Here is a 19988-nt window from a genome sequence, read left to right on the forward strand (position 1 = left end):
AAGAGGGTACAAATTTGGCTTGAAATCGGCGGAAAAGAGGAAGAACGACACGACGGAAATAGGTCGCCGTCGAGATAGAAGAGAGAATTCGATAACTCTACACAAAATCTTCTTCCAATCACCAGCTTCCATGTGTCCAAGTAGACGGACGAAAAACGTCCCAAATGAAGATACGTTTTTTCTGAATTGGGTATTTTTTTATTTATTTTAAAACAAAAAATAACGAGGGACGGCTCAAAACTACACCGATGCACATGGTCTAACTAAGTGAAGAAAAGACTGCTACAATAAGTAAAAAATACGTACAAGCAAAAAATACGTACAAGCATTGCAGACTCATAATTAACAACTAAATAAAAAAATAAAAAAAACCCTAGTTCTCTCCCAAACCCGAGTATGAGGCGCCGCTACACCCAATCTCCTCCGACGCCGGTGGAGCTCTTACTCGCCGGCATCGGGGCACCACGACCTTAGATCCCGTCTCTTGCTCCCTTTATTTCTTTAGTTCTTCTTTTCAATTCTTTTTTCCCCTTTTGAGTCTCTTTTTGCAATCTAATCAATCCCCTAATAATCACTTGATCCAGGCAAAGGCTTGCACAACACCAACTTCAGAGGGCGGAGGAGACTGTTAAACTCTCCTTTCTGCAACCACGACTCAGCCTCACTGCCAACGGTAACCAAGTTCCTTTACCCTCTTGTTTCTAGATCCAGAATGGCAATCACCTCTGTAGCACTATCTATCCCAATATCACCCGAGCCTTGGCAGGCAGAGACGGAGACGACATATGGTGAGGAAACCTCCAGAGACATGATTTTTCTCTATTACAGGACTACCGCCTTGATCACAAGTCAACCCTTGAGCTTAGTAGATCTGTATCGGCTTTTACAGGAGACGAGGAAGCCTCTTTCACTCTCCTTGGTTAGTGGCTGTGCACATCAATGTATTCATTCATCCACAACATCTCTTTGGTGGATGAACTTTAAATCCGATATCGACCTATCAGCCTTACAAACAATCTTGCCCAACCTCCAAAAGCCCAGGTTCCCTCTGTCTAACCCCATGTTATACTTTCGACTGTTCCTAGTTTGCTTGGCTATTCTCGGTGTCTGAAGACTACATCAGAGAACCCATTTAGCTAGGTTGTCTTGGTTGTACAAAGGTTATGTTGGAATCATGGTTATTGCTCTACTTGTGTTTTTATTTTTTGGATCTCAGACTTACCAAGGTGTCTTTCAACCCCAGAAATCTCTCCCGTTTCTGAAGCTCAGGACGTTTGTTATTTTGTCCATGCTTTGCCAACTACAATACTTGTGTGGAATTCTTGATCACCATTATCATGGCAGAGAGGATCCACCTGTTATGTCTTGGCTTCCCACTTATCCTATGCCCCTGTTCTTAGCTTCTTCGGTGAATGTTTCTAAACCCAATACCCTGCAACCACCCTCTTGTCCGAAGCTCAGGCCTATTTATTATCGTCAGTTTCTCACCTTTTACTAACTTTGTGTGGTATTCTTGATCACCATTTCCATGGCAGAGAGGGTCCATCTGGTATGGTATTGTAACTCCCCCGAACCGTGCTATGGCCTCCCCGGCCACGGCACAGCCGAAGACGCTACTATGGGAACGTTCGACAAAGGTCCGGCCGAGTGCAAGAACGAATCAAGCCCTTCGGCCAGGCCCTCGACGAGGTTCCCGACCACACGACACGTCCTTACGGCTTTGCAACCTTACAGACACGCCGTGTGTTGAGCCGACTCGGACTAAGTCTATATTAGTACGACATCGCTCGATTAAAAAAAACAAAATCCGAATACATTAAAACTTTAAAGAGTTACTTCAACCGATTACACATAAAGGTTCACTAGGCTTAGACCCAAAGTTTAGTTCGCAAACGACATACTTTGAATTTTACAATAGACACCAAAAAGAAAACTACTCCAGAGCCCTATCGTTCACCACGCCCTCTAGTTCCCTCTAGGGTCACCTGCAGGATAACAATAATATCATAAGTAATCTAAGATTACTTAGTGAGCTCAGGGTTCCTGCAGAGAAATGAATCCCAACCCCAAAATCCGAAACAGTCAATATGAACGCAATTACAACAACATGCGAACATGACTAAGCAACATGCAAGCATGGATAAACAACATACCGACATAAGCTATCCTCAAGCAAGTAAGCGATCAATAAGCAAGCAAAACACAATCTCTACCACCAGAGATAACATGCGGAAGCCAATCAAGCTTGCGAATCCTTCGAACAACAATCGCTAAACATGCAATCACAAACAACAACATGCAATAACATGCAACCACAAACAACAACATGCATTAACATGGAACCACAAACTTGAAATAAAACAACAGTTTTAAACAAGTTTTAATTTATTTTGGGCCCGGTATGCATCCCTCTTCCCCAACCCCTCATGATTTCTCCAACTCGCAACCACAAAGGCAAGCGGTTGGATATCATTCATAACTACACCATCGTGTAGACAGCCTCGGCCAAGGTAGCGAGCCTAGTAACCTCCGAGCTCTTCGTGACCAACCCTGCACACGCACGACCATGGGTTGCATGTCGCGGCTGCATGTGGCACGGAATGGGATGGATCGCACTACCACATCCTACAACACTTAGCCGGAATCTCTCGCGGACTAAAACGTTTTAAGATCTCACCGAAGATCTTACTTGAGTTTATATGGTTTTTAAACCCATATCCTTACCAACAACTCAACCAATTTTTGCCCTCTGTTACTAGATCATTTCGATCTAGCAACTGGCACAACCTCACCATGCATGCATTTAAACAAGAAAACATAAAAGAACTTCAAGTAAATGCATCTACATGGAACATGCAAAGTCGCGCACTAGATGGAAGTTTTTAACTCTCCATCTAAGCTGATGCAAAATGTGCCTGAACTCACTATAAACCGTCGACGAATGACCTTCTTTGATGAAGCTCTTCTCGCGGCTACTCGGATCTCTCCCTTGGTTAGAATCGATTTCCTTATCGATCTAACGTTGATGGTCTTGGTCGATAGTCTTAGTCTTGCGTCTCTCTCTTTCTCGCAACACCCACTCTCTTTCTCTTCTTCTTTCTTCTCTCTCGCTTGCTTTCTCTCTCAATTTTCTCAACTTACCCCTTCTTTGCTCTTCCGAAAATGAGAAGAAAGCCAAGCTATTTATAGAGAGTTTTGGGCGGTGGAGACAACCAATGAGAATCACATGCACTCTCTTCATTAGAGTGACACTCACACTTGGAAGCAAAATGAGAAGCCACCATGACTCCCACTCAAGCTTTCTCACATTTTTTAATCCTCCACTACTTCTCCACTAAGCTTTTAGGATTAAAATAATCATCCCATTATCTCCACTAATTCTTTAAGAATTATTTAATTCTTCCATTATCTCCCACTAAGCTCCACTAAGCTTCCCTGATTAAAATAGTCATTCCACTAAAATCTTAGACTTAAAAGATTTTTAGTGGTGAAAGGGTCTCAACATGCTCGGTCGACTATCCGTCGACCCTCGGCAACTCTCTCGGGCAATCTTGACAACTCTCCCTCAGTGCTCACGGCACTCTCGGCAACACTCTTCGACGCTCTCGGCGCTATCTGCAACTTCCTTTGGCGCTCTCGGCGCTATCGGCAACTCGGCTCTCGACAGCTTTTCGGATACTCGACAGCTTGCTCGAGCACTCGACACTTCTCTCGAGTACTCGACAGTTTCCTTGAGTACTCGACATCTCCCTCAGGTACTCGACACTTTCCTCGAGTACTCGACACTTTCTTCGGGTACTCTCGGCGTTTCTCGGCGACTGCCGGACGAAGCGTCTCGGACGGTACGGGCGGTACGTCTCGGACGACTCGGCCAATTCTTGGTCCGTATAAATTTTCTCAGACTTTCCTTCATCAATCTTTCATCTTTCTCGGCCATCTTCTTTTCTCGGTTCCGTGGACTTGGTTTTGCCGATGAAACTTTACCCCTTGGTAAGGGTCACTACATTCTCCCCCCCCCTTAATAGAATTCGTCCCGAATTCCATAGGGCTCTGACGGTCCTGCCTCATCTTCTTCAACAAATAACTGAGGATACTTGGCACGGAACCTGTCTTCATCTTCCCAAGTGGTGACTTTACGGTTCTGTTTTCCCCAGAACACTTGGATTTGAGGAATACTTCTATTTTTCAACTTCCGAGTCCTCCTTTGCCCTATTCCAAACGGTCCTTCGGGGTATGTGAGATTTGACTCCAACTCCTCGATAGGCTCGGGCACAATCATCCTAGGATCTGGCACATGCTTCCGTAGTTGTGAAACGTGGAAGACTTTATGCAATCGCATAACCTCAGGCATTGATAACCGATAGGAAACCTCGCCAACTCTCTTCTAAATCCGGTATGGTCCGATAAACCTTACCGCAAGCTTCCCCACTTTGCCAAAACGATCCTTCCCTTTATGTGGTGCAACCTTCAAATACACCATGTCACCAACCTCAAACTCTACTTCTCGCCTCTTGCGATCTGCGTACTTCTTCTGGCGGTCCTGCGCCTTCTTCATATTCTCACGGATGAACTTGATCTTCTCCGTCGTCTCATCAATCAACTTGTGATTGAAACAGGTTCGTTCTCCGACTTCCGTCCAACACAAAGGCGTTCTGCACGGCCTTCCATACATAGCTTCAAACGGCGACATGCCGGTACTCGAGTGATAACTATTGTTATACGCGAACTCCACCAATGGCAAATTCTTCTCCCAATCGGATGACCATTCTAGCGCACATAGTCGGATCATGTCCTCTATGGTGCGAATTGTCCTCTCCGTTTGCCCGTCAGTTTCTGGGTAAAATGAGGTGCTCATATGAACATCCGTTCCCAATGCTCTATGTAGATCCTGCCAGAATATTGACACGAACTTCGGGTCGCGGTCAGAGACGATGTTTGCTGGTACCCCATGCAATTCAGAATCTCGTCTATATACTTCTCTGCCAAGACCGGCGCTTGATCTGTGCTTCTTACTGGAACCGAACGGGCTACTTTGGTTAAACGGTCAACCACTACCCATACTGCGTCATTGATTCTCCCTTTTCTTATCGGTAGACCGGTAATGAAATCCATAGAGATAGAGTCCCATTTCCAAGTCGGTATGGGCAAGTTGCGAAGCAATCCTGCTGGCACTTGATGCTCTACCTTGATTCGTTGACATGAATCACATTGGCTTACCCATTTTGCTACTGCTCTCTTCAGTCCAGGCCAATGATAGTACCTATGCACATCCTTATACATCTTGGTGCTCCCCGGATGTATACTCAACGCTGAGCTATGGGCGGCTCCTAATATCTCCTCTTGTAATCCGTTCCGGTCAGGTACGGTTACTCTCCCATTGAGAAGTAAAGTGTTATCATCAGCTAGATGATAACCACTAGCATTCGGTCCTTCTGAACTTTTCAACTCCTCGATGATCTTTTTCAGGTTCTCGTCTTTGGGTTGTTCTTCACGAATTCGATGTAGTAGGCTAGCTTGAGTTACTGCTTGTAAACCCAACGGCTCACTAGATTCTCCCTCTAAGGCTAAAAGCCTTACCTTTTTCAATTCCTCAGCTAAAGACTCCACGTCTTTCTCGACATCAACTTGTGCTTTTCTTCGGCTTAGCGCATCCGCTACTACATTCGCTTTGCCGGGATGATACTGAATCTTCAAATCGTAGTCGGCTACGAATTCCATCCATCTCCTCTGACGCAAATTAAGATCTGGTTGCGTGAACAAGTACTTAAGACTTTGGTGGTCAGTAAATACCTGAACAGCTTATCCATACAAATACGATCTCCAAATCCTCAATGCAAACACCACAGCTGCCATTTCCAGGTCATGCGTGGGGTAATTCTCTTCATGCTTCCTTAACTGTCTAGATGCATAGGCAATCACCCTATCTCCTTGCATCAACACACATCCAACTCCTACTCTTGATGCGTCTGTAAACACAGAATATGGTTGGTTTGACTCGAGCAGGGCTAACACCGGCGCGGTTGTCAGCGCTCCCTTTAACTTTCTGAAAGCCTCTTCTACTTCCTCACTCCATATGAAAGGTACTCCTTTTCCGGTAAGTCGTGTTAAAGGTTTCGCGATGGACGAAAACCCCTTTACGAACTTCCGATAATAGCCTGCAAGGCCTAAGAAACTCCTAACTTCCGACGCGGACGTTGGCTTCGGCCACTCCTGAATTGCGGCGATCTTTTCAGGGTCTGCGGACACACCTTGCTCCGAAACTCAGTGTCCTAAAAACCCAATTTCCCTTTGCCAAAACTTGCACTTGCTAAACTTTGCGAATAGCTGCATTTCCCTTAGCCTCTCCAAAACCTTCTTCAAATGTTCCGCGTGCTCCTCCGCACTACGCGAATATATCAGGATGTCATCGAGGAATATTATCACGAATCGATCCAGGTAATCATGAAAAACTTCATTCATCAATCGCATGAATGCCGCCGGTGCATTGGTAAGTCCAAACGGCATTACCATAAACTCATACTGGCCATATCTCGTTTGAAACGCCGTCTTCATCACATCTTGTTCCGCAATCGAGATTTGATGATAGCCAGAGGCTAAATCAATCTTCGAAAACCAACTTGCTCCTCTTAGCTGGTCCAACAGCTCATCGATCCTTGGCAAAGGATACTTATCCTTTATAGTTAAGTTATTGATACCTCGGTAATCAATACATAATCGCATGCTTCCGTCCTTCTTCTTGACGAACAACACTGGGGCTCCCCATAGCGACGAACTTGGTCGTATAAAACCCTTCTCCAACAAGTCCTCTAACTGAGTCTTGAGTTCAGCCAACTCGGCTGGTGCCATGCGATATGGTGCCTTAGCAATTGGAGTAGCTCCGGGCTCCAAATTTATGATAAAAGGATGGCTCCTTGGCGGAGGCAATCCTTTCAAAGGCCTAAACACGTCCTCAAAGTCCTTAACTATGGCAATGTCCTCAACTTACATGCCTTCCTTGTCATCTCCTCCCATGGCAGTCAGAGTGACTAAATAAACTTCATCCTCTTCAATCGATCTTCCAATTCTTGCTGCCGATGCGAAGTATGCCGTTTTGTTTGGGCTGATCCCATTGAAAACTAGAGGGGGGTTCCTTCACTTGGCTCACTGCCTGGGCACGGTTCGCAGTTTGGGCGTTCGGTTTGGCCGGCCTTGATGGACATGAGTTCGCATAATGTCCTAACTCGCCACAGAAGAAACATGTGACTGTTGACAAATTGCTACTCTTCGTCTCCTCGACAGTCGGACAGGCTCGAGCGAAATGCCCAACTTGTCCGCACACATAGCATCCCCTCGGATCCATGTTGCTCACATTGCGCCCTCCTTGGCTAACATTCATCTTAACCTTCCCACGGCCTGCGCCCCAATTCGGGTGTTCACAATCTTAGTCTGCTGGACTGGTTCCTTCTTTTTCTCTCGAGCGGCGATCTCCTTCTCCGTCTCAATAGCTTCCTCAACACTTACCGCTCTTTCCTCCACTTCCGCGACACTACGGTATGTCACAGCATGCAACCTTCCGCTAATCTCTGGCCTGAGTCCATTAAAGAATCTCTGGGCCATAGCTAGCTCATCATCATTTCCTTGGTACAAGTACCTTCGAATTCTTGTAAAGATTCTCCCATACGCTCGAACAGTCATTTCACCTTGTTCTAACTGCAAAAACTGGCTCTCAAGTCGGTCACGTGACTCTGGCGGGAAGTACTTTAACTCAAACTCCCGCTTAAAGATTCCCCACGTTATGGTCTGGTATCGATAACGAGAAACCACGATGTCCCACCATGCCTTAGCATCTTATTCCAAGAAAGAAACTGCTACCGGTCTCTTAAACTCTTCTGGACACTTGGTCATCTCAAAATTATTCTCCAAGTCTTTTATCCATGCGTCTGCTAACACCACGTTCGGGTCTCCTTTGAACTTACGAAATCCTAAGTTCCGTAACAACATCACTCGTTTGAGAAACTGATCGGATGGATCTTCTGCTACACGGTTTGCTTGGTCTTGTTGTTGTTGCTGGATCATATGGTTCAAGAGGTCTTGGACCATCTTAAGTTTCTGCTGGGACTCCGGCACCTGCTGCTCACTCGGTCCTTCTCCATGCGTCTGGTCTCCCCTTGGCATGTTCTGAGTTGGATAAGCGGCATACAGTCCAAACGGCGAAAACCCCGGCGGGTACATACTCTCCTGTGTACTAAAATGATTCGAACTTAGTGGTGTGTAACTGGGCGTCGCACCAGGTACATTCCAATCCGGCATAAACATGCCTGACCCATACATGTCTGGGAACGACTCTTCCCCTTGCGCATCATCAAATTGCGAACCCCATTCCTCCGGACCAAACTGTTGACTTGAACCCCTCCCCGTGCCCGGCGAACGGTACGTCGACCTGGACCTTTCGGATCCTTGACGAGACATCTGCATCCACGATCAACAAAGGGTTTACTTAATCCCATCTAACCCTAAGTGATGAACGATCCGGATTATCCTAAGTGTCTATTGCGACCATTTGACTCGATAAATCGTTTGAAAACGCGAGTCGTATACAGCATCATAACCATGCTCTGATACCACCGTTGTAACGCCCCCGAACCGTGCTATGGCCTCCCCGGCCACGGCACAGCCGAAGAAGCTACTATGGGAACGTTCGACAAAGGTCCGGCCGAGTGCAAGAACGAATCAAGCCCTTCGGCAAGGCCCTCGATGAGGTTCCCGACCACACAACACGTCCTTACGGCTTTGCAACCTTACAGACACGCCGTGTGTTGAGCCGACTCGGACTAAGTCTATATCAGTACGACATCGCTCGATTAAAAAAAAAGAAAATCCGAATACATTAAAACTTTAAAGAGTTACTTCAACCGATTACACATAAAGGTTCACTAGGCTTAGACCCAAAGTTTAGTTCGCAAACGACATACTTTGAATTTTACAATAGACACCAAAAAGAAAACTACTCCAGAGCCCTATCGTTCACCACGCCCTCTAGTTCCCTCTAGGGTCACCTGCAGGATAACAATAATATCATAAGTAATCTAAGATTACTTAGTGAGCTCAGGGTTCCTGCAGAGAAATGAATCCCAACCCCAAAATCCCAAACAGTCAATATGAACGCAATTACAACAACATGCGAACATGACTAAGCAACATGCAAGCATGGATAAACAACATGCAGGCATAAGCTATCCTCAAGCAAGTAAGCGATCAATAAGCAAGCAAAACACAATCTCTACCACCAGAGATAACATGCGGAAGCCAATCAAGCTTGCGAATCCTTCGAACAACAATCGCTAAACATGCAATCACAAACAACAACATGCAATAACATGCAACCACAAACAACAACATGCATTAACATGGAACCACAAACTTGAAATAAAACAACAGTTTTAAACAAGTTTTAATTTATTTTGGGCCCGGTATGCATCCCTCTTCCCCAACCCCTCATGATTTCTCCAACTCGCAACCACAAAGGCAAGCGGTTGGATATCATTCATAACTACACCATCGTGTAGACAGCCTCGGCCAAGGTAGCGAGCCTAGTAACCTCCGAGCTCTTCGTGACCAACCCTGCACACGCACGACCATGGGTTGCATGTCGCGGCTGCATGTGGCACGGAATGGGATGGATCGCACTACCACATCCTACAACACTTAGCCGGAATCTCTCGCGGACTAAAACGTTTTAAGATCTCACCGAAGATCTTACTTGAGTTTATATGGTTTTTAAACCCATATCCTTACCAACAACTCAACCAATTTTTGCCCTCTGTTACTAGATCATTTCGATCTAGCAACTGGCACAACCTCACCATGCATGCATTTAAACAAGAAAACATAAAAGAACTTCAAGTAAATGCATCTACATGGAACATGCAAAGTCGCGCACTAGATGGAAGTTTTTAACTCTCCATCTAAGCCGATGCAAAATATGCCTGAACTCACTGTAAACCGTCGACGAATGACCTTCTTTGATGAAGCTCTTCTCGCGGCTACTCGGATCTCTCCCTTGGTTAGAATCGATTTCCTTATCGATCTAACGTTGATGGTCTTGGTCGATAGTCTTAGTCTTGCGTCTCTCTCTTTCTCGCAACACCCACTCTCTTTCTCTTCTTCTTTCTTCTCTCTCGCTTGCTTTCTCTCTCAGTTTTCTCAACTTACCCCTTCTTTGCTCTTGCGAAAATGAGAAGAAAGCCAAGCTATTTATAGAGAGTTTTGGGCGGTGGAGACAACCAATGAGAATCACATGCACTCTCTTCATTAGAGTGACACTCACACTTGGAAGCAAAATGAGAAGCCACCATGATTCCCACTCAAGCTTTCTCACATTCTTTAATCCTCCACTACTTCTCCACTAAGCTTTTAGGATTAAAATAATCATCCCATTATCTCCACTAATTCTTTAAGAATTATTTAATTCTTCTATTATCTCCCACTAAGCTCCACTAAGCTTCCCTGATTAAAATAGTAATTCCACTAAAATCTTAGACTTAAAAGATTTTTAGTGGTGAAAGGGTCTCAACATGCTCGGTCGACTACCCGTCGGTCCTCGGCAACTCTCTCGGGCAATCTTGACAACTCCCCCTCAGTGCTCACGGCACTCTCGGCAACACTCTTCGGCGCTCTCGACGCTATCGGCAACTTCCTTTGGTGCTCTCGGCGCTATCGGCAACTCGCCTCACGACAACTTTTCGGATACTCGACAGCTTGCTCGAGTACTCGACACTTCTCTCGAGTACTCGACAGTTTCCTTGAGTACTCGACATCTCCCTCGGGTACTCGACACTTTCCTCGAGTACTCGACACTTTCTTCGAGTACTCGGTACTCTCGGCGTTTCTCGGCGACTGCCGGACAAAGCGTCTCGGACGGTACGGGCGGTACGTCTCTGACGACTCGGCCAATTCTTGGTCCGTATAAATTTTCTCGGACTTTCCTTCATCAATCTTTCATCTTTCTCGGCCATCTTCTTTTCTCGGTCCCGTGGACTTGGTTTTGCCGATGAAACTTTACCCCTTGGTGAGGGTCACTACAGGTATGGCTTTGCACTTATTCTTGGCGAATCCTGATGCTAGCTGCAGTTCAAACCACCATCAGCTTCTCAAACTTCACCCGGGCCCTTAGCCCCCAAATCATTGCCACTATTTCGACTATGATACTGATCCTCACCCCGGTGAGTTCTTTGGCTCTGTTTCTCCTTCCAACGACACAATATCTTTCGACCGTGACCTACCTGTCATCTCTCGATCTCATCAATGATGTCCAATCTTGCAACCATGATCCCACATGTCTCCAACTGCTTAATTGCATTTGTTTCATAGTTCTCATGGAGCCTTGTTTAATGTTCTATATTTCTTTAGTTATGTTTATGACTTTGGGGAAAGTCTATGCTTGTATTTTCTTAAACTTAGAAATACTTTATCCCTCTCCTTATAATGTTTCTATTTGATTGAATGGAATCATTTGTTTGNNAAAAAAAAAAAAAAAAAACATTGTAGACTCTCTCACACTCACAAATCAGTAAACAACACCAACAATGTTTACTCAAAAGGAAAAATAAAAACCATTGCGTAATATGTCATTTTGTGGACTATACTCATTAATTTATCTTATTTATAGTTTTGAAACTAAGTTTCACATAATTATTTGCTCGTTTAGACCCGCGCTTTTCATATTCACAACAACAACCCCAATCACAAATGCATATTTTGCATGGACGATGAGCTAAATTGCATGGAATATTAAGAAATCCATGAATGATACAGTTTGACAAAATTACAAGGTCCGAAACGTGTGATTATGTATTCTAAGTGTTTTAACTTAGTAAATATTGACTTTTTCACTGGCCCTCCCCATCCCTAGCCGAAAAATACACAACCCCTCTCTCATGTTTGTTACAAACAAAGAAGAAACATTAATCAAAAGAAAAAGAAAAAAATAAACACTTTTCTTTTACAGACTCAGATGATCAGTTGAATACTTCCTAAAGTAACCGAAAAAAGAAAATCGTTTTGAGATAATTAGTTAATCTAGTTCAAGATAAGACCAGTCAGATAACACGCTTTTCTTTTTTCTAAATCCCTCTTTTCTTGAAACAGGATACAAATCAAAGACAATGTCCTCTTCATTTTCTTTACCCAAACGCCTTGTTTCTGTTCCTATTTTCGCCATACAACTCCTCCTCATACACAGTGTTTCGTCCCTGAACCTTACCAATGATTATCTCAACCACAAATGCGCTGTCAGTGAAGGGAACTATAAGCCTGGAGGTAAGTACGAGGAAAACCTCAATTTTCTCACCAAATCCGTGTCTACCTATGATTTGCCGGACGGTTTCATACGCATATCACGTGGCGATGCTCCCGATTCCGTCACCATCATATTACAGTGCCGTGGCGACTCCTACGAGTCTAAGTGCAGCTCCTGCTTTGCCACCGCCCTTGCCGGGGTAATTTCACTACAACATTATTAATTGGTCGTCATAATCTAATCGACCATTGGTAAAACATAATATTTTGATTTTATTAGGTATAGTATTCAAATATACACATATATCATGGTCAAATAGATTTAATACATACTCTTACTAATGTCGACGTAATTATATATATGATTTACAAAAATGTGACATAAATCGATAAAAACAATATCGCAGATATATTTTGAAAAACGTCAACACATCAATATATTATGTACATAAAAACCTGAACTTATCCGTAACTAAAATCAGTATATTTATATAACAGTTTCGAAGGAAATGTCACAGACACAAAGGGGGAATAATATGGTATGACCAATGTTTACTCATTATTTCTTCGATCAATAATGAAAATTCAAGGAAGATAGATTACAAGAATAGTTTCTCTATGCACAACCCAAAAAACGTGAACGAGGATCCAGAGTCGTTCATCAAGAAGACAAGGGATTTCCTCAACGAGTTGGTGCTTAAAGCCATTAAACCAGATGGTGTCAACCTTGTATATTATGCTTCGGGGGAGAAGAGTCTCGGGACAAAGAAATTATATGCAATGGTGCAGTGTGCCCAAGACACATTGCAATGTCGAAAATGTTTGGAATGGAATATTATGGAACTTCCCAAGTGCTGCAACGGTAAACAAGGAGCGAGGTTTTTGAGTACGAGCTGTAATGTTAGGTATGAGCTGTACCCTTTTCTTAGGACTTTAAAGACTGTTTGAAGATGATGTTGCACACACTTTGTTTTTGTTCGCTTTCCAAATCTGTTTTTGAGCTTTTAGCTTTGTGTTTCTTTATTTTATTTTTTTTTCTAAGGTCCAAGCTATATATACCTATGAATTATGAAGAGCAAAGTCCAAAACATCATTCTCCCTCATCCTTTGACTTGATTTATTAATAATGAGACTCATAGTTTCTTCTCATCTCTTCTCTTTCTCATTTTCATATAATCATTTAAGATATATAATATACTCTACTAGTAAAATACTAATTAAAAAAATATAGAAAAAAAATAAACAATATTCTTCACCCACATTATTAATTCGTTTGCAACACCATTTGATAAGATTATAGCTCGATCGAGGCCGCCCTCTATATTTCCAAAAAAAACTAGATTCTCCTTTCAATAAGATCCCGGAACTCTCCTAATTAGTAATCAAACCTCTTGGTAGAAAAACGATGTTGTGTTCTAGCGGTACTACTCAATCATTTGTGTCTCCTTTACTAGATTGATATCACAATACTTCGCGCTATCTAATAATAAAGAATTCAACTAGTTGGTAAATCATATCATTCATCGTTTTTGAAAGAAAATAATTTAATTAAAACGTTTGACCACAGTTAAAACTAACGAGTCAGCCGTTTGAAAACCATTTATTTATAGCATACTGAACACGTAATTTCACATAATTACCTCGTTCGATCCGCGGTTTTCAGGCCATGACCACAAATCTATCACAGTGCATGGAATATTAGTCCTTTCCCAGAGGGGTCCATATATCATACAGTTTATAGCAAAATCTTGAGAGCCAAAAATCCTATGGCATCTTGCTCAAAACAAGTGGTGTACTACGACCCATGTGATTCGAGTATTTTGTTTCAACTTAGTAAACATTTAAACTTTTGACTTTTTCATCGGCCCTCCCTATCCCTCGCCGAAAATACTCAAACTCCTCTCTCTCTCTCTCTCTCTCTCTCTCTCTTTTTCTCTGTACAAACACCAAAAAAAATCCAGATCAATCATATTTTGTAATGAGGTCACCACAAAAGAATATCGTTTTTGAGATAAACAGTTAATTAATCTAGTTACTGGTGGAGCCAACCAGCTAAAATCCTTCCTGAGTATTCATCGCCGACAGAGAAAGAAATAAATACGAAGAAATGCACTCATTATATTCTTTATCCAAATACCTCGTTTGTTTCCAGATCTTGGCTGTACAACTCTTCGTGCGCTACGTTTCATCCCTGAACCTTACCAATGCATATGTGCACCACAAATGCCTTGTCGATCAAGGGAAATATAAGCCGGGAAGTGAGTACGAGGAAAACCTTAACTATCTCATCAATCATATCTCTACTCAAAAATTTCCGGACGGTTTCACACACACATCTCGTGGCGATGCTCCGAATTTCATTACCATTGTATTTCAATGTCGCGGCGACTCCTACGGGTCTAAGTGCAGTTCTTGCTATGCCACTAATGTCACTTTAACATTATTAGTGGTCATATAATTACATATATAACATATGTTAAATATTAAAACATTGAAGTTTTACTACAAACATTTAAGAAACGAAAATCATAGTTTTTTTATTTTTAATAAAACGCATAGCATAGTTGTATTGAAAAAATGAATCAACGTTTAAAATAAAACAAAAAGTATATGGATATGTATGTGACAGCTTCGTAAGAGATGTCAGAGATACAAAGGAGCAATAATATGGTACGACCAATGTTTTCTCGATGTTAGTTCGTTCGATTCACCCCCAACGATGATTGATTACAAGAATACTTTCGCTATGCACAACCAAAAGACTGTGAACGAGGATGCAGAGTCGTTCAACAAAAAAACTAGGGATTTCCTTTACAGTCTGATGCTAAAAGCTGATAAACCCAAAGCGGGTAGTTATGCGGCGGGTGAGCTGAGGCTTGGGGCGAAAAAATTGTATGCAATGGTACAGTGCGCTCTAGACATATTTCAATGTAAAGTTTGTTTAGAATGGAGTATTAATGAGCTCTCCAAGTGCTGCTACAGTAAACAAGGAGCAAGATTTTTGGGTACGAGCTGTAATATTAGGTATGAGCTATACCCTTTTCTACGGACTTAAGACTATTTGATGATGAGGACATTCTCCTGACCATTTTACAATTTTCATTTTAGTTTTATTTACTTTCTTATTCTGTTTTACTGAGCTTTTACTTATTTTATGTTTGGCTTCTTTTTTAGCTTCAGTTTCTTGACTATTGGCTTGTTTATGTGTCTCTTTCACTGTAAAAAAACAAAAAAGTTAGAAATTTTTCTGATGTATGTGACATGCATGAACCATATTAGTTTTTTGGATATTTTGCCAAAAAAACCTTATTTACATATAATATTAAGTTTCAGTTCATTTTAGCTGTTTCATTCATTAAAATACTTTAGAACAAAATAAAAAATAACTAATTCAGCTTTTGTGTTTACCCCTTATAGAGAGTCTTTCTATCACCGAAAAGAATATTATACACAAAAATTCCTCCCACTCTCCTATATATATAAACATCTCAATCTCAACGCTTTATCTATCAAAAAGAAATCCCCTCATTCTTCCTATTCTCGATCAAAACGCCTAGTTTTAATCTGAGCATGTCCATTATACCATTCATCAGTGAATGATTTCATTGTCTCTATATATATATTTTTTTCGAATTACTAAAAAGTTTCGGGCCTAGACCCGTACATAGTCTTCATGTAATGAGACCAATCAGCTAACATTCTTCTTACTCTCCTATATATATAATCATCTCAATCTAAATCTCAATCTAAACGCTTTATCTATCAAAAAGAAACCCCCTCATTCTTCCTATTCTCGATCAAAACGCCTAGTTTTAATTTGAGCATGTCCCTTATACCATTCATCAGTGAATGATTTTATTGTCTCTATATATATATATATATATATATATATTTTTAATTACTAAGAGGTTTCGTGTCTAGACCCGTACATTCCCTGAGGTTAGGAACCAGGGCATTTATTATGGTTCCCTCCTTAAAGCTGTTCTTGGAACCGGCGACCTCTAAACTTTGTCAGAGAATCATTACCAGTTGAGCTATCAACGCTTGACCATTGTCTCTATATTACAGTTGTTAAGAACGAGTTCGGCTGATATCATTGCTTATGGGAATTTGTATTCTTCATCTCGGCTTACTGATGATAAAAGGAAAGTGCTAAAATTCAATAAAGCTTGCAAGTTCAAATTGGGAAGAGGGTTATATATATGGAGAGTGTTTGGTAATTACTTTCTGGAATCTCGTCGTCCTGATCTGGTCCACTCTATTTTGTTGCAGCTGTCGAGCAGTGGGAAAACGTCGTTGAACAATTCATATATCGGTCAGAATTTAGCCAGAGCATTTAGGTATTGATTTCTCCATCCATCTATTTGCTATGGCTGCCAAGATCTTGCTTATGTTTCTGGTTCTAAATTTTTACTTCTATTTGCTTCAGCTCCAAGCCTGCTGGTGGTAGTGATGTCATCGGTATTGATTTGGGCACTAACAACACAAGCAATGCCATTAGAGAGGTAAGATGAATGACGTTTTTCCATCTTTTGTCGGTTCCTTTACTTTTGTAATGTTTAAGAGTAGCTTAACTTATATACTTTTTTGCCTGGTGATTTTTGCCTGCAGTCCAAAAGCTACTGAAACTGTTACTGTTGGAGCTCAATATTTACGAGGTCTTGATGTGGGTAAACATCGAAGAAGGGCTTGTTCTCTACAATCTCAGTGAAGGAAATGATACATTTTGCTATGGATTGTCATGCCCTTTTCCAGAAAGTGTCCAATGTATGATACATTTTGGACAAATCTCGAGAGCCAAAATCATCTTGATCCTTGCTCAAAAACAAGTGGTGTACCGTGTACGACAAGGTTTGTATCTTGCATGTGATTCTATTTTCTTTGCATTTTAACTTAGTAAACATTTGAACTTTGACTTTTTCATTGGCCCTTCCCCATCTTTTGCCGAAAAATACGGAACCCCTCTCTCATGTCTGTTACAAACAAGGAAAAACATTTCTTTACAATCTCAAGTGACAAATCAAATTTTGTATAAGGTAGCCAAATAAGAATACTGTTTTGAGACAAATAGTTAATCATCTAGCTAGTTACTAATGAGACCAATCAGCTAACATTCTTCCGATATTATCCTATATAAACATCTCAATCTCAACGTTTCATCTATCAAAAAGAGACCTCCTCCGGATAAGGAATCAAAATTCAAGAGAATGCACTCTTCCTATTCTCTATCCAAACGCCTAGTTTCTATCCCTATCTTGGCTATACAACTCCTTCTCATACGCAGCGTTTCGTCTCTGAACCTTACCAATGACTATCTCAACCACAAATGCCTCGTCAGTGAAGGGAAATATAGGACTGGAGGTGAGTACGAGGAAAACCTCAACTTTCTCATCCGACAAGTCTTAACCTATGATTATCCCAGCGGTTTCATACACATCTCTCAGGGCGACGTTCCCAATCTCGTAACCATCATATTACAGTGCCGTGGGGACTCCTACGACTCCAAGTGCCTCTCCTGCTTTGACACAGCCCTTTCCGGGGTAAGTAATGTCACTTCAACATATTTAATTAACCGTCACATATCTAAAACCCCATTGGAATATGATAATATTTAATTTGATTTAATTCTTAAGAGCCTAGTAATCAATTATGTTGAATGAGATTACTATATGGTATCAAATTGGTATCTTGACATATTTTATCGTTTTAAAATAAATCATCGTTCAAAATGAAACATAACGTTAATGTATGTGTGTATGACAGCTTCGTAAGAGATGTCAGAGGAACAAAGGAGGAATAGTATGGTACGACCAATGTTTTCTCTTTATTACTTCGGCCAAATCACCCCCAGGTCCAAGGAGAAATGACTATAAGAACATTTTCTCCATGCACAACCCAAAAAACATGATCGAGGGGACCGAATCGTTCAACAAGAAAACAAGGGATTTTCTCAACGAGCTGATGGTGGAAGCCAATACACCCAACAGGCCAAACAAAAACATGTACCTTTACGCAGCAGGGGAGAAAAGGCTCGGGGCGAAAAAATTGTATGCATTGGTGCAGTGTGCACAAGACATATTGGATTGTAAAGGTTGTTTGGCAAGGAGTATTAGGGAGCTTCCCAAGTGTTGTGATGGTAAACAAGGAGCAAGAGTTTTGGGAACAGAGTGTAATCTTAGGTATGAAATATACCCTTTTCTTAGGAGTTAAAATGTTGTTTGATAATTATGCTTAACCCATTCTCTTGGTAAGATTTTTTATTTATATATTTTTAGCTAATATTTCTACGTTTTAAATCCTATTAATTATTTAATATCTCCATTCGATTTTCTTTCGAGTGACAGTTTTTTACAAACATCTATCTTAACATTTTTGGAGTACAAATTTGTGTCCCATTTTTTTGTCTCGCGGATCGTTTTTTTTTTTCAAATTTTTAACCGATTTGGGAAATCGGATCTTCCTTATTTGGATTACAACTTTCTGTCCCATTTTTTCTCGCTGATAGGGTTTTTTCACCTTTTAAACCGATTAGGTATATCGGATCTTCCCAAAATAATAGACCTACTAATTACATTTTGCATTTTGCATCTAATACCATCGTAACAATTTATTATTGTGATTACTCTTTCCAAAAAAATCGGCAGTACAAACACAATTTGGTAACTTCTTATACGTATATTAATCAGTCTGGATCCGTGGATCCGTATATTCTCTGATGATGGGATTACATAAATCAAATCCTATAAGAATCATAAGCAAATATGTTGCACGCGGTTATTGATTCTTATCTTTCTTTATATGTCGCAGATTTTTAACGGTTATATAGTTCTATATCTCACCCTTATTATAATAAATGTTAACATATTAAAATTTACATGTGGTAAGCTATGTTTTGGGAGTCTTTAATTTAATTTGTGCAACATATTTGCTTTAATACATCACGTCACATAAGGCGATTTTAAGGCGATTTTAAGGCGATTTTCAAGATCTTCCCCGAACCGACGGCTTGGCCTCACGCCACCGTCGAGAATCTCTTCTTTCTCCCTCCTCTTCATTTCTCGTCATGTCGGATCCTCCCTCGGATCCGCCTGAACTAGATCCACCTGATGTCTCAGCGGCTCCGCCTCCAACCATCTCCATCTCGAATCCAGATCTGACAAGTCCCACTCAACTTCCTCCCACCTCTAACTCGGAGGACACGGGAAATCCTTCTACGCTCCAGCAAACTGACCCTAGCTTCACAGCAGATCCATTATCTCCTCTAGTAATTGACGACACTCAACTCCCATGGGCAGAAAGATTCAATCCCTCTCTCCGCAATTTAAGTAAGGCTGCTCAACCGACCCTCACAGAAGACGGCACCCCGAAAGTTCGAGCTCCAGCATCAGTCATTCTACACTCTAAAGACACCTGGAAGGATCATATCATAGCTCATTTCCATGGAAATCCACCGCCTTCAGGTAAAATCTTTGTAGATCTAAACCCGATCTGGGGCAAGGGAGGTCGAATCAGCATTAGGTGTCTTCCAAATGGATTAATTTTCATTCACATCCCGTCGGAAGCTACCCGTAAATGGGTGATTGAAGTTGGGTGCTGGCAAGCGGGCAACTGTCTGTTCACTGTAACTCCTTGGACTCCAACAGCTGTTCTCTCCCCTGTGAAACTAATCTCTCTTCCAATTTGGGTAATCCTAAAAGATGTCCCCCCCCCCC

At 41.7% G+C, this 19988-nt stretch overlaps 3 protein-coding genes across 3 annotated transcripts; all 3 read left to right on the forward strand.

The window, feature by feature from the left end:
• LOC104746648 (putative cysteine-rich repeat secretory protein 37) lies at positions 11969–13230 on the forward strand. Its single transcript, XM_010468168.1, has 2 exons — positions 11969–12476; positions 12775–13230. Exons 1-2 carry the CDS (start codon positions 12144–12146, stop codon positions 13222–13224), a joined length of 783 nt encoding a protein of 260 aa, XP_010466470.1. The 5' UTR covers positions 11969–12143; the 3' UTR covers positions 13225–13230.
• Positions 14281–15331, forward strand: LOC104748421 (putative cysteine-rich repeat secretory protein 36). The gene is made up of 2 exons (XM_019237093.1): positions 14281–14704; positions 14906–15331. Exons 1-2 carry the CDS (start codon positions 14384–14386, stop codon positions 15329–15331), a joined length of 747 nt encoding a protein of 248 aa, XP_019092638.1. The 5' UTR covers positions 14281–14383.
• LOC104746649 (putative cysteine-rich repeat secretory protein 37) lies at positions 17353–18501 on the forward strand. The gene is made up of 2 exons (XM_010468169.1): positions 17353–17816; positions 18040–18501. The coding sequence occupies exons 1-2, from the start codon at positions 17484–17486 to the stop codon at positions 18484–18486; spliced, it is 780 nt and encodes a 259-aa protein (XP_010466471.1). The 5' UTR covers positions 17353–17483; the 3' UTR covers positions 18487–18501.

Source organism: Camelina sativa, chromosome 15 (assembly GCF_000633955.1).
Source record: "Camelina sativa cultivar DH55 chromosome 15, Cs, whole genome shotgun sequence".
Lineage (NCBI taxonomy): Eukaryota > Viridiplantae > Streptophyta > Magnoliopsida > Brassicales > Brassicaceae > Camelina > Camelina sativa.

What these genes read in the sequence shown, in the direction of transcription:
- LOC104746648 (XM_010468168.1), top strand. Translation starts at nt 12,144, where the DNA reads ATGTCCTCTTCATTTTCTTTACCCAAACGCCTTGTTTCTGTTCCTATT. An exon ending in TTGCCACCGCCCTTGCCGGG is followed by an intron (nt 12,477 to 12,774) that starts GTAATTTCACTA and finishes TTTATATAACAG; the next exon opens with TTTCGAAGGAAATGTCACAG.
- LOC104748421 (XM_019237093.1), top strand. Translation starts at nt 14,384, where the DNA reads ATGCACTCATTATATTCTTTATCCAAATACCTCGTTTGTTTCCAGATC. An exon ending in GTTCTTGCTATGCCACTAAT is followed by an intron (nt 14,705 to 14,905) that starts GTCACTTTAACA and finishes TGTATGTGACAG; the next exon opens with CTTCGTAAGAGATGTCAGAG.
- LOC104746649 (XM_010468169.1), top strand. Translation starts at nt 17,484, where the DNA reads ATGCACTCTTCCTATTCTCTATCCAAACGCCTAGTTTCTATCCCTATC. An exon ending in TTGACACAGCCCTTTCCGGG is followed by an intron (nt 17,817 to 18,039) that starts GTAAGTAATGTC and finishes TGTGTATGACAG; the next exon opens with CTTCGTAAGAGATGTCAGAG.